This window comes from Diabrotica undecimpunctata, chromosome 10 (genome assembly GCF_040954645.1).
Source record: "Diabrotica undecimpunctata isolate CICGRU chromosome 10, icDiaUnde3, whole genome shotgun sequence".
NCBI lineage: Eukaryota > Metazoa > Arthropoda > Insecta > Coleoptera > Chrysomelidae > Diabrotica > Diabrotica undecimpunctata.
The window spans coordinates 49,754,789-49,768,474 of NC_092812.1; the positions used below are offsets into that span (position 1 = coordinate 49,754,789).

General features: G+C 32.6%; 1 protein-coding gene across 1 annotated transcript in view; it reads left to right on the plus strand.

The window, feature by feature from the left end:
* Positions 1-268: 268 nt before the first annotated feature.
* Positions 269-13,686, plus strand: part of LOC140452394 (uncharacterized) — a 172,624-nt gene continuing 159,206 nt past the window's right edge. Inside the window, exon 1 of the mRNA XM_072546617.1 lies at positions 269-521. Coding sequence (XP_072402718.1) covers positions 510-521 — 12 coding nt within the window. The 5' untranslated portion in view covers positions 269-509. The remainder of the gene's footprint in view (positions 522-13,686) is intronic.

Consider the following 13,686-nt stretch of genomic DNA (forward strand, 5'->3'; position numbering starts at 1 on the left):
ATGATAGAGTGGTGGGGGAAACGGTGGTAACGGTAACTATCCATTTTTGAAATCGAGCGTTGGCGCCTTAAAATAGATAGCCGAATTTGGGGTACGTAAAAACGTAAAAGTTACTAATAGCCGAATTTTTGGGATGCCAAATTGGAGGACATATAAGCGGACAAGGAGTGAGAGCGGAGAGAATTTGCCCAGGAGCAGCCTGGCTAGCGCAAAACCGGCATCGCAACCCCATTCTATGAATTAGTCTTTCACCACCCCTCCTGTAATGCAGTCGTAAGTTCAGGATTGTGTGTACGTATATATCAACACGCTCTCACAGATGTGCACTCACAATGAAATCACACCTGATAGTATTAGTCCGTATTTTGCTGTGTTAACGTATAGAGCATTTCTTCTGCACTTTTGATAAACTTTGTGACATATCAAAATAACATGATCAGTTTTTAAAAGAAATATCAAGTTAACGGTAAAGTGTACAGTAGATCTTATTCGCCAACACGTACAACTTCATGAAAGTCAAGGTAAGTGTTTGATTCAATTTAATAAAACTTTATAAAACTTTTTCAACTTTAGAAATTTATAACTTACAAATAATATACCCCTCAAAAATTATTTCTAAGCAATTTAGCAACTTATATATCTTGGTGAATTTTAATTTTCTAAAATATTTTGCAAATATAAATGTTGATCTAAACTGATTTTAAATTCTCTTCAAAATTAACTTGTTGAATAAAATGTAACCTTGTTTATATTTTAGAAAACTCTATACCGGATTACTTATTTTAAATAAAATATTGACAAAGTTATGAGAACTTTGAAACTATTTTTAATTGAAATTATTAAAATATTTTAATGAAAGTATTTTCTCTAAAAGAATATTTGTAGTATGAGCTACTATTTGCAAATTTTTAAACCGAGCAAAAAAATTATTTATCTTAAGATAGGAATGGAGAATTATAGTAAATGACTAAAAAAATAGTGTACTCTGAAATTGTGATGTTTTTATGTTTTATATTTTTTACTCAGGAAGTTTGCATGTAATGGTTCTGTGTACTATATTTTTTTAGGGTTATTAAAAGTCATAGTCAATACAAAATTGAGAAGTATTATTTTAATTTATACGAGTTATAAAATGCAAGGAGTTTAGTAATGAATTAACATTAATGAAACATTTTTAACTGCTTTAGGTCGAAAGTTTTCGATGTAATGTTCTCATGACTTTACTCTTAAAAAAAGTATTTTAAATGTTAAATTCGTTAATTGAAAGTTGATTTATAGTCAATGAAAAGGATTTCAAAGTGAGCACTAAGGGCTTGCTAATCCAATCCTTATTTTTTTAAACTAATGTAATATTTAAATTTCCTATCATTCCCTTCTTATTCATTCCAGAGATAAGGTATTTGTTGCCTGTTCGGAATTAATTAAGAAGTTTTTGGTTATTTTATTTTCATCTATGCTGTTTATGTTATTTACCTCTTTATTCTCTTATTTTCTAGTTAATCGAGTAGATATCCAGTCTTTCATGTCTTTCTCCTTCATTTCTATGTCTATTAAGTATTCTAAAACCTTTAACTCTTCTGAAAAATCTCATTGTACTAGGCTGGATTCCAGAGTTATCTCTTTGCGTCATTACTCAACTTTCACATCCATATAATTGAGTAGGTGTGGCCATTGTCTAAATCAAGTTTTATCATTGTATTGTTTCTTTTCTGTTCTTCTTGAATGATTGGTGTATATTGATTTTTTTCCTGTCAGTATTGCTTTATCTCACTCTCTCATGAAGTTATCAATATATATATATATATATATATATATATATATATATATATATATATATATATATATAAAATTAGCATTTCTTGGGTTTAGGTTTAATAAGTAATATTAAAGTTGCAACTAGATTGTATTGTGCCATTGAAATCAATGTTTCTGCAGGAAACCCTTGCCTCTGTCAAGATTCTAAAATCAGTCAGGAACAAAAAGTTATTGTAAAATATATAAAAAACGTACCAAAACGGAAAACGGGACACTAACATTATTGAATTGACAGAAGTAAACCATGAGATGGTTCAGATATTAATTTTTACTTCTGTCAATTCAATAATATCAGTGTCCTGTTTGACGTTTTGGTAAGTTTTTAATATATTTTACAACAACTTTTTGTTCCTAATCCTGTACATTTTAGAATCTCGACAAAAGCAAGGTTTTCCTGTCGAAACGTTGAGTTCAATGGCACAATAAAATTTAGTTGCAAATTTATATATATATATATATATATATATATATATATATATATACATATAATTTAAGAAAGTAACATAGGTTAACTGAAAAAAGGGGACACTAAGGCACTCAAAAATTTCATACCTAATAGGCCTTACTTCATCAATAACAAAGATACTAGGTATTTTATCTATTTTGCCAATTTCTTATTTGGTACATAACTTTTTAATCACACTGTATATTTTCTTTATATTTGGGCCGCGAATATTTAAGTTATCCAATCGATTAATTTATTTATAATTATAAGAAGTCTATGGCCCAATCTGTCAAGAAATAGAAAATCACGGATATCGAAATGAAACCAAAGACCTCTTCCGGAAAGTGAAAATTCTTGCGAGTGAATTTAAACCCAAGAACTATGCAATAGAGGACAAACAGGGTATTATCATAAGTGATATCGACAGAGTGTTGGAAACATGGAAAAACTATTGTTCAGAGCTCTACAGGGAAGAACACGTAAATCTAGGCCACACTTCGGCCCTCGAAAACATCGCATACAACCCTGAACCTGAAATTCTGCTGTCCGAGATTGAAGAAGCTGTAACTCACCTCAAGAAGAATAAATCCCCTGGCTGCGATGATATCACGGGAGAGCTCCTTCAGAACATGGGAGACAAAGGATGTTACATAATGTGGAAACTTTGTAATAAAATTTGCAGATGCGGAAAGTGGCCCAGAGAATGGCGCACATCATTGTGAATACCAATTCATAAAAAAGGAACAACTACAAAGTGTAGTAATTATCGTACCATCTCACTGATTTCCCATCCAAGCAAAATATTACTAAGAATCATTAAACGCCGTTTGCAACAATACTTAGACAAACAAATTCCCCAAGAACAAGCAGGCTTTGTCAAAGGGAAGGGTACGAGAGAGCAAATCCTTAATATGCGGCAGCTCATAGAAAAGGCCCGCGAATTTAAAATTCCAATAATAATCTGTTTTCTAGACTACCAAAAGGCATTTGATTGTGTGAAGTGGGAAGTTCTCTGGACAGTTCTTCATGAGATGGGAGTTCCAGATCATTTGGCAATATTAATTAAAAACTTATACGAAGATAACTCAGTTAAAATAAGAATTGAAAACCAGCAATCTGATACCTTCAAAACCAGCAGAGGTGTACGACAAGGGTGCATACTATCTCCAGACCTGTTCAATTTATATGGAGAATACATAATGAGGAACGCACTCGATGGATGGAGAGGCGGCATCTCCATTGCAGGAAAAAAGATCTCAAACTTAAGATTCGCAGACGATACAACACTGATAGCAACATCTGAAGAGGAGATGTCGAGACTGATAAAGAGAGTAGAAACCGAAAGCAACAAGTGTGGGCTCAAGATTAATAATCAGAAAACAAAAATCATGATTGTGGACCACGCGAATATCCTCCAAACAACAGGCGCCCTAAATCAATTCGAGAAAGTAGACGAGTTCACGTATCTAGGATCTTCCTTAAGCAATGCAGCCTCCTCCCATACGGAAATTCGCAGAAGAATAGGGATGGCCAAGAACGCGATGAGTCGACTGTCAAAAATATGGAAGGACCGCTCTTTATCCAAAAAACTCAAAATGAGACTGGTACGGACACTCATTTTTTCAATCTTCAGTTACGCTGCCGAAACATGGACAATAAAATCAGAGGATAGGAAAAGGATTGACGCATTCGAAATGTGGTGCTGGAGACGAATGCTACGCGTCTCGTGGACGGAGCACAGATCCAATCAGTCGATTCTCGAAGAGCTAAACATTCAGACCAGACTCTCCTCTCAGTGTCTTGCGAATGTTTTAAAGTTTTTTGGCCACATTGCGAGAAGAGACAATGACAACTTAGAAAGATTAATTGTATGCGGAAACGTAGAAGGACGTAGAGGCAGAGGACACTCACCTATCCGATGGTCAGATCAAGTACAGAAAGCCACTGGAGAGACGTTTTCCGAGTCCATGAGAGCAGCCCAAAATCGCAAGAGATGGAGAGAATTGACAGCCCGCATTGTAGGAAATCACGATCCTCAGCAATGAGGAAACGACAAGAGAGAGATGGCCAAATTAAAAAATATAAGAAACATTATTATTAGAAAAACAACACCCTTTACATAAGATTTTTTTAAAATGGATTCTGCATTTGAAAAGAGAATGAAAAACTAAATTTCGTGGTAAACTTTGAATTTTCGGCAAAATATGTTTTGTGGTAGCATTTTGAATTTGAATTCTGAAATTATATGAATTGCTACAGCTCGAAGTAGAAGAAAATTGTGATGCGACTTAATTTTAATTAATACCATTATTTTGTCTAAATTGATACAATTTTAACATTTCAGTGGTTTTTTTATTATGTACGAGAAACACATATTCGTCTTTAAGGTCTATCACGTAAGATAACTTCTTTTTTAAAACGCTTTTTAAATTTTATATTACATATTTGCCGTTCCAGAGATTAAGTGTTCGTGTAGTCTTACGGTTGGAAATTGACCGTGTGTTCTGGAATAATCATATACCTTTCCAAAAGTTTCGATAACTTGGTATTCTTGGTTGAGAAAACCGCGTTTCATACTCTCTGTGAGCAGTTATGTCGTTACCACAAAAACCGTACATATCTACCATATCCTCATATTCTTCGTTGCTGAATTGATAAGGCATATTATTGAGTCTTAATACAGAAATAATGGATGAAAACACAAATAAATTATTTAATGCGATAAAAATGAAAGAACATTTAGTATTACTAACAGTAGTAGTGGTTTTATCGTCGAATCCTGAAGATATCCTATACCAACCACGTTACTAACCAGAACGTTTTATTAAGAATGCAAAAAGAAAAAGAGTTGTTAACTACAATAAAAACAGCCAAAATCGAATACATCGGTCACATCATGAGAAACAGCGAAGGATATGAGTTGCTGCAATTAATTCTATAAGGAAAAGTAGAAGAAAAACAAGGACCAGGAAGGCGAAGAATTTTCTGGCTGAAAAATCTACTTACGTGATTCAACACAACAACCACAAATATTTTCAGAGCTGCAGTTTGCAAAATACAGATTTACATGATGACCAACATCCGAAACGGACAGGCACTACAAGAAGAAGAACAGTAGTAGATTATTTAAAACAAATGACAATCACCGTATCTATTGCATAGAGCAGAAATTTTTGGAGGAACAATTTTTGGCACTATATTTAAAATAGAGGAACAATGAAAAAAAAAATATATAATCTTCAAAAGTTGTATAATAATATAAAAATAATATTGCCATATATAATAGATAAGATACACAAAAAAAATGTTGAAAATGTGTCATTTTTTCGTATTCTAGACGGTAATAGTACCTCTATTATTGAATAAATAATAAAGAGTCCACAAAAAATGCATAACTTTAATCAACGAAGTATCTTAAAAATTAAAAAAAAAACACCGAAAATTTGCAGAAAAAAAATTGTTATTAAAACTAAAGTAAATGTTTGACCCAATAATGGCCAAGCATTGAAATATTTAGATTTTTTGCAATTCAAGTTTATATACATAAATAAAGGCATAAGAACAATATTTCACTTAAAATTATAAATAATAATAATTGCCATATACAAAAAAATAATGTTTCGTTAACGAAACTTTGGCATAATATATGTAGTAAATTGAAAATTATACGTTTTATAGTGTGTAAATGAAATTTCTTGGTTTTATTAATTAAAACAAAAGGTATTGCTACAATAGTTAATTATATAAAATAAAATGATTACTTGTCTGGTAGTATGGCAGTAGCGCCATTATGGCATCTCATTTTTTATGGTAAGCACTAAAACAGTCAGCGTGCAAGTGAACCTTGCATTTTCCGCACATATAAACAGAATTAGTTTTGCACAGTCTGCACCGCCGTCTACGTCCATCCTCTTCGCGAACGATATTATGACCAGTCTGGTCATATTGAATATCAGAAGGTAAACTTCCTTTAGAAGGACGACCCCATGCGGATGTGGATGGCTTTGGCTCTGGATCTGATTCGGAGTCATCTTTTTCAGCAGCTGTTTTTATCGTAAATCTTTTTTCGTTTTGTATCAGTGACAAAACCAACGAAGAACGAAATTGCAATTGGGAGACTAGAGAATCATTTGCAATGTTGTAAATTCTCCATGAATTTACAACTGTGCAATCCACGAGGTTCATAAACAAGGGCCACCACCACTTTTTACTTCTTACTCAGGTCCGGTAATTTGATACCGAATTATCTAGGAGATCAACACCTCCCATATATCAGTTATAATCGTTAATCATATTGGGCTGAGGTATTGAATCTTCCTTTCGTAGCTTCCGATTATATCTTTTAACTGTAACAATTGGATGAACCGTTCCATTGTTGCTGGCTACAGTTACAACGGAATTATCGTTCCACCTTGCAACTGATATTTCTGCCTTTTTGTCGAAAGCATGATCAAACTCGCCTCTGTTTTTCTTTCCAAGCACTTTGCTACTTTGTAGAGGACATCCTGGTAACCTATTATCTCTCACGGTGCTAGTAAAGAAAATTCCTTTTTCACCTAGAATGTGAAATGGTGCATAACTTGAAAAGAAGTTTTCGAAGAAAACTCTATGTTCTGAAGGGTTTTGCATTACACGTAGCAGATCCAAAACTACTTGCGACTTCCTAATATTGTCTGGGTTATTTTTCATTTCTTAAAAGGCGTCTTAAATCCGTTCAAAAAGTTCTTCACTACTATGTATTTCATCTTAATAAACTTCGAATTTTAACTATCCCCAAAACATAATAATTGATCGGACTAAATTCACATGATCGTGAAGGCTAGACCTGAGAACCCCCTCTACCAATCCATCTATTGGGAAAATTGTCGGATAAAAAATCTCTAACTATGTATAATCATGTTGAAGGTATAAAGTACCTGTATTAATATTTTCATCATCTAGCAGTACTGGTAAAATATTTTCTAAAAAATCTTAACACACTTCTTCTAGTTCCATGATTGTTATCGAGCGTTATCATGTTAGCTACCATATTCGGCATCGTGACTTCATTGAGAGCAGCTCTAAATGTAGTCTAAATGTAAATCTAGAATAGTCGATTATCCGTACCAATGTCTTGGATTTTTCGGCCACGATCTTCTTCTTCTACCATGAACACGTTTACCTTTCCCTGAATGATCAGATGTAAAAGTTCATATTTTTGAGGGTGTCTCATAATGTGACCGAAGTATTCCAGTTTGCGTCTGTTTATTATATTGGCCAGTTGTATTATTTGGTTCAGGCTTTTAAGGACCTTCTCAACAATCCAACTTCACTTATTGAACCGATGGATCAAGGAATAATTTCTGCTTTTAAAAGAAATTATAAAAAATAATTTGTACAAAAAATTGTAGCAAATATGGATTTGTATGGCAAAACATCTCCAATGACATGGCAAGAAAAATCTTGTTTCACTCTGCTATTCATATAATGAAAAAAAGTTGGAACATTTCGAATAATTGCATAAAAAATTGTTTTATAAAATAAAAAATTTTTAAACAGGCACAAACTTTATCAACCGATAAAATAAGGAAACCCCAAAACTGGAGAAAATGTCGGACGACGTTTTTTTAAGATTTGTTTCTTCTGGCGATAATTTATCGATTTTAAAAGATACTCAAGATCATCATGTAAACAATGAATCCACCCAACTCAATATTATGCCACAGATGAGACAGGAGATGAAGGTTTTTCTGACTTCGTGAAAATTCCATCCATTCGGCAAGTCCGTGTGTAATATTAGAAGTTTTTTGGAGGACCAATCCTATGTCAATTTGTCTAATTCTTATAATTATTATTTTATTACCATTTATTTATTTTTTTAAGAAAAAATAAGTAATTCTGTTGTATGTATTTTAATAAGATATCTTTGCATCATTTTTGTATCATTACATACATTTCATATTTATTAGCCACCAATGATCGGTTATTAGAAAATCCTGGCTATACGAATATTTTTTCTTGGCACGAAGGCTATTACAATAAGCGGGTTCGGCTGCAATAAAAATTACTTGAACATAAAACTCGTCAAATAAAAGGTATATAAATCAGTCATTCTACAAAGACTACCTAATAATTGTAATAATTATTAATAAACTATCTTTTCTGGCTTTCTGGTAAGCAAACTTGTCAATAATTTCGGTCAGAGAATTCGGATTCGATATAGTTAATGGCCAAATCTGTAAGCCTTTCTTTTGTTATATTATTTCTTAGAAAGTTTTTAATAATTTTTAATCTACTGAATCTTTTTTCACCTGAAGCCACAGAAACAGGTAAGATTAAAAAAAATTCTGAATGTTAGAGCAAAATTTGGAAAATAGGAAATGAGATCATTTTTGACTATAATTAGTAATATTACAGTTGAATGTCAAATAATACTTAATAGTCCTAATAATTATTTATAAACTTACTATTTCTGGTAAGTAAATTTGTCAATAATTTTAGTGATATCATTTTTTTTCAGAGAATTCGGATTCGATATAGATAAGGGCCAAATCTGTAAGCCTTTCTTTTGTCATATTATTTCTTAAGTAATTTTTAATAATTTTGAATGTACTAAAACTTCTTTTACTTAAAGCCACAGAAACAGGTAAGATTAAAAAAATTCTGAATGCTAGAGCAAAATTTGGAAAATAGGAAATGAGATCATTTTTTGACTACAATTTTCAATATTACAGTTAGCTGTTTTTCATCTGGAAAACTATCTTTAAATGAAGTTATTTCATAAAAGAATTGTTTACGGTCAATACATTTTACGATACTTTTTTTACTATATTTGTAACTTAATATTTAAGGCCATACATGCTTTTATAAGGTGTGTTTAAGAATTGTAAAATAGATAGCAGTCTTGAACTGCTGGAATGGGTTTCAAACAGGTTCATATCGGTTCATAACGAGGGTTCATGCCCTCGTAATCAAATAATCGGACCATTTTCCTAAGCTTTAAGATACGAAATTCAGGATCAGTACCTAAATCTCTAATAAGTAATGTTGCTGAAGGAGCAAATATTTTAAAATTATTATCGGATCTTTAGAATTCGGAATATTGTTAGGTTTTTATGTGGGTTTAGAGATTAGATGAAGCACAACGTGGTTTAACTACCTCAAAACTTGATTTACCTGAAAACTTCCTTAATTACCAAATTACAATTACTAATCACATGAATAATTATCGCTTACAAAACAATTATGCGTGTAATACATCTTATCGCCAATACTAGCCTCTGTGCGCTTATATAATGAGGACATAATTTTCTGGAACAACTTCCAGCGATGAGAATCTCCGCATCGATAGAAACTGTGCGTGGAATATATTCGGCGGTGAAGAGAGAATTCTCGACTTCTCTAAAGCACAGGGCCGCAATCAGGAGTATGTGACATAACAATATTTTTTAAGATTATCTAAACCTTGAATGTATTTCGCGATATTTAATTTAGATTTTAGCATTTTAGCACCCATTTTTGTTTTCCTGTCTCTGGTGTAATCTTCAAATAAGGCATTTAGTGCAGTAATAATGTTTTTGGTGTTGTTTTGGAGGTCTAATAACATTGATATGATTTTTACCCTTGTTTTACTTAACGGTTTTTAAGTTTTTCACGTATTCTTTTAGCAAATCAGTTCAGTACCAGGTATACATGGGGAAAGCCACTAAATATGTGGGTAAAAACCCTTTAAACGATGTAAACTTTTTTAATTAATACATATTTGCTGCTAAATTTAATTGATGTTGGAGTTTTAAACAGATTTACATCATGACAAAGCAATACTGCCAGGGGTTGCCAACCCAAGAGAAGGTATGTATCCTCAATAGAAACTGATTCTTATAGCAACAATTAGTTGCTATCGAAAACCCATAAAGATACATTCTCTTAAGTTGGCAACCCCTGGGAGTCTTTTTTTTAACTATTTTCGTTCCTGATATTTCTTCTTACTGTCTTATCCACATTGCATTGGCCAGATCTGGGCCACCTCATTTCACTAATTTTCAAAATTGATATATGCAGTCTTTTCATCTCATTTATTGCATTATGTGTTGTCCTGGTTCATATAAACTCCGCTCACACATTTCATGTGCCTATTCTACAACTTATTTTGATTACAAATTCTGCCATGCGGGAGACTCTTCGTACACCTGCCTCATTTAAGAGGCGGCTGTATTCGGGGACATCATTTAATTCCTCAACCATAATGGTAATTGTTCGAAAAATACCAAAGTACTCATTCCCTTGGCTCTTCCTCTGCTGTGTACATGCTATTTAAGTGATTGCCACTGCACCGGGTACTGTTATGTATGGACCATTCTGGCCTACATGACTTTTGTTTAATACGAAAAGTACTGAAAAACCAGCTGCCTATTTCCAGGTTGGTTTTTATAAAAGCCGCTCTCCAGATCATCGTAAAGACTTTCTTCTTCGCCAAGGATGCCGTTGTGGACTTCATCCGTGACGCAGGACAAGCAGATACTAGTTTTCTGGACCAGCAAACATCTGAAATCTATTGATGGTAGGGATTTATTCACTTCCCCTAATATGACTATCCAGAAGGAGTTCCTACCCGCTACCGCCTGACTAAATCAGCAGATGCAACCATTCAGTTGATTATTAAAGATACTGTAATTGAGAGCGTGGACACCTACAAATATGTGGAAACATGGGTAACATCAAATGTAGACCAAACAAATGAAGACACGTTATAAAATAGCACATCATTCTTTAACCTAAAAAGTTTCTGTGTTGTTAAGATGTAAGGTGTAAGATCTAAGGAGATCTTCAGTATTACGTGTTCTCTACTCTTCTTTGTGGCTTGTAAACATATCAATAAATTGGCCACCTTTTAATTTTGGTGCTGTAGAAGAATCCTATGAATATCATGTATTCAAAGAGTGTCAAAGGTTTAATTATCTAAAATGATAGGAAATAAAAAAAAATCATATTAACTATCAAAAGACGAAGACTTAGAACGTGTGATGAGAGGGCAAGAATACTCATTATTACAACTTATTATGCAAAGAAAAATTCGAAGAAAGTGACATGTGGCAAGACGAAGAATTTCTTGGTGAAGAAGCTGAAGTAATGGTTTGAGTAGTAAAGAACTATTTAGAGCGGCGGTTAATAAGGTCCACATAGCCATGATAATTGCCAACCTTCGATAGAAGATGTAACTAGAAGAAGAATTGCTCATGCCGTTTCTAAAGCTTAGTTGGTTGTCGGATTATCCTCTGGAACACCTTCAGTGCATGGCTCACCAGTGCAATTACCCGGTATTCTGAGCAGTCTTTCTCATTATGCTTCGTTGGAATGTTTCTGAATATGGATACTAACAATTTATTCGGTATGGTGCCTGTGTTATAAATATTATCGTACTATAATCTTATAATCTTATTTTTTATAATCTTAACTTTTATAATCACTCGGTCTATTTTATTGCATTTCCTAACTATTGTTTGAATTTGTATAAATATATGGGTCGCTATTTTTAGCTTCCTCTGAAGTATAAACGCAAATAATTGTGATATTTGTTATATTTTTTACAAGTAGAATTAAGGTATTTTTAATATAAAAGCTTTTAAAAGCTTTAAATAATTTAATTAAATGTTTTCAGCCACCTGTGAAACCAACTCAGGAGGGAATTAATTAAAAATAACTATACGGTGTCTAAAACTTTCGTGATGCTCTTTAACATAAAAAAATCTAATTATTTTTAAGTGCTAAACTTTATTTTTAATTATTCTTGAAACAAGTTCAATCTACGAATACTTTAGACATTCACTGCACGGGTTTACGTTTTAATGTTTTCTCCAGGATATACTGATTTACGAGGAAAGGTTGATAGAAAACTTACTTTTCTATTTAGGACGCTATCAAGGACTGATTTAGGTGTTTCTAAATTTCTTTTTCCCAATACTAGCAAAATCGATTTCTTAAACAGTCTAACATAATTTCAGAAATATTTTCAATAAAAGAGGCTATGAATACCGATGAAAAAGGTGCAATGAATAAAATAAGCGGTTTATTCGGTAACCGCAAACTTAAAAAGGTCACGAGGAGCATAGGGGTGTGATCATAATAGATCTTTTGATTTGTCTTTAAAATATTTATAATCATACCAGAATAGTATTATTCTGCATGGTTTCGGTTTGCAGTTTGGTTTCGCATAACCAAAGCCTTAAATTCACTAGTCCGAAACTAGGAAAAAGGAACATCAATGAAATATCAACAAGGCCAGCTTCAAAACAGCAAAATCCAAACAACAAAATTAATTGAAACATTATACAGCGACCTTTATAGCTAAACAAATGACTCACTTCTATCTTCGAAACAAAATCTAAAAAAAAATCATAACAAAGGTAAAATCAGAAGTTATGCACGATATAAACGAATAAGAAATAGAGCATTCTATCAAAGAAATGGGAAGGAACAAAACACTTATAGTGATGGAATTCTGATAGAAATGTTAAAATAAGGTAGAAGAAAAATCTTCCGATATCCAAAAACGCTTTTTAATAAATGCTTATTTGAGGGAAATATGGAAAACATATATATATATATATATATATATATATATATATATATATATATATATATATATATATATATATATATATATATATATATATATATATATATATGAATATGGAAATATGAGAATACATGAAAACACCCCTAACACAATCTTAATTTACAAAAAGGGCGATACCACGGACCTAAGAAATTACCGACCAGTTTCGCTTACACGGAAATTTGATGAATACCAACCGGTAAAACGGGCTAGATTTTAAAAGGGGTACAGCACTTATGACCTACACTTGTGCACACTCTAAAAATTCTAAGAGAAAAGGTAAATGCGTATAATGTTTCTCTCTGTTTAATCTAGATTATTCTAAAAAGGCCTTTAATAATGTGGAACTATGGATCATCGAATCACAATGGTATCATTTTTCTCTTTGCACATCTCGTCGATTTTATATTTTATGTATTCTTTCTTGAATGTGTACGATTTACATAAACTCTGATTTTAAATAATCTTCTCAAATAAAAAAAAGTTCTAGCATCATCATCATCAACAGCTATTCCATCCATCGTTGGGCGTAAGCCTCCCTTGTCATCAGTCCATCTAGTTAGAGGCCTGCCTCTACTTCTTTGCTTGCTCTTGGTTTCCATTCAATAATTCACTTCGTCCAACAGTTGTCTTCTATTCTTTCTATGTATTGTGTCCAGTTCCATTTTAACATGGCAATATTTTAAATTATATCTGTAACTTTTGTTAGTCTTCTTATTTATTTATTGGACTTGTGATCGCTAAGCTTAATGTCAAGCTATGGCAGATAAGCATTCTCCGTTCTATAGCTCTCTGGGATATTTGGAGTTTGTGGACTATGTCGTTGTTAAAA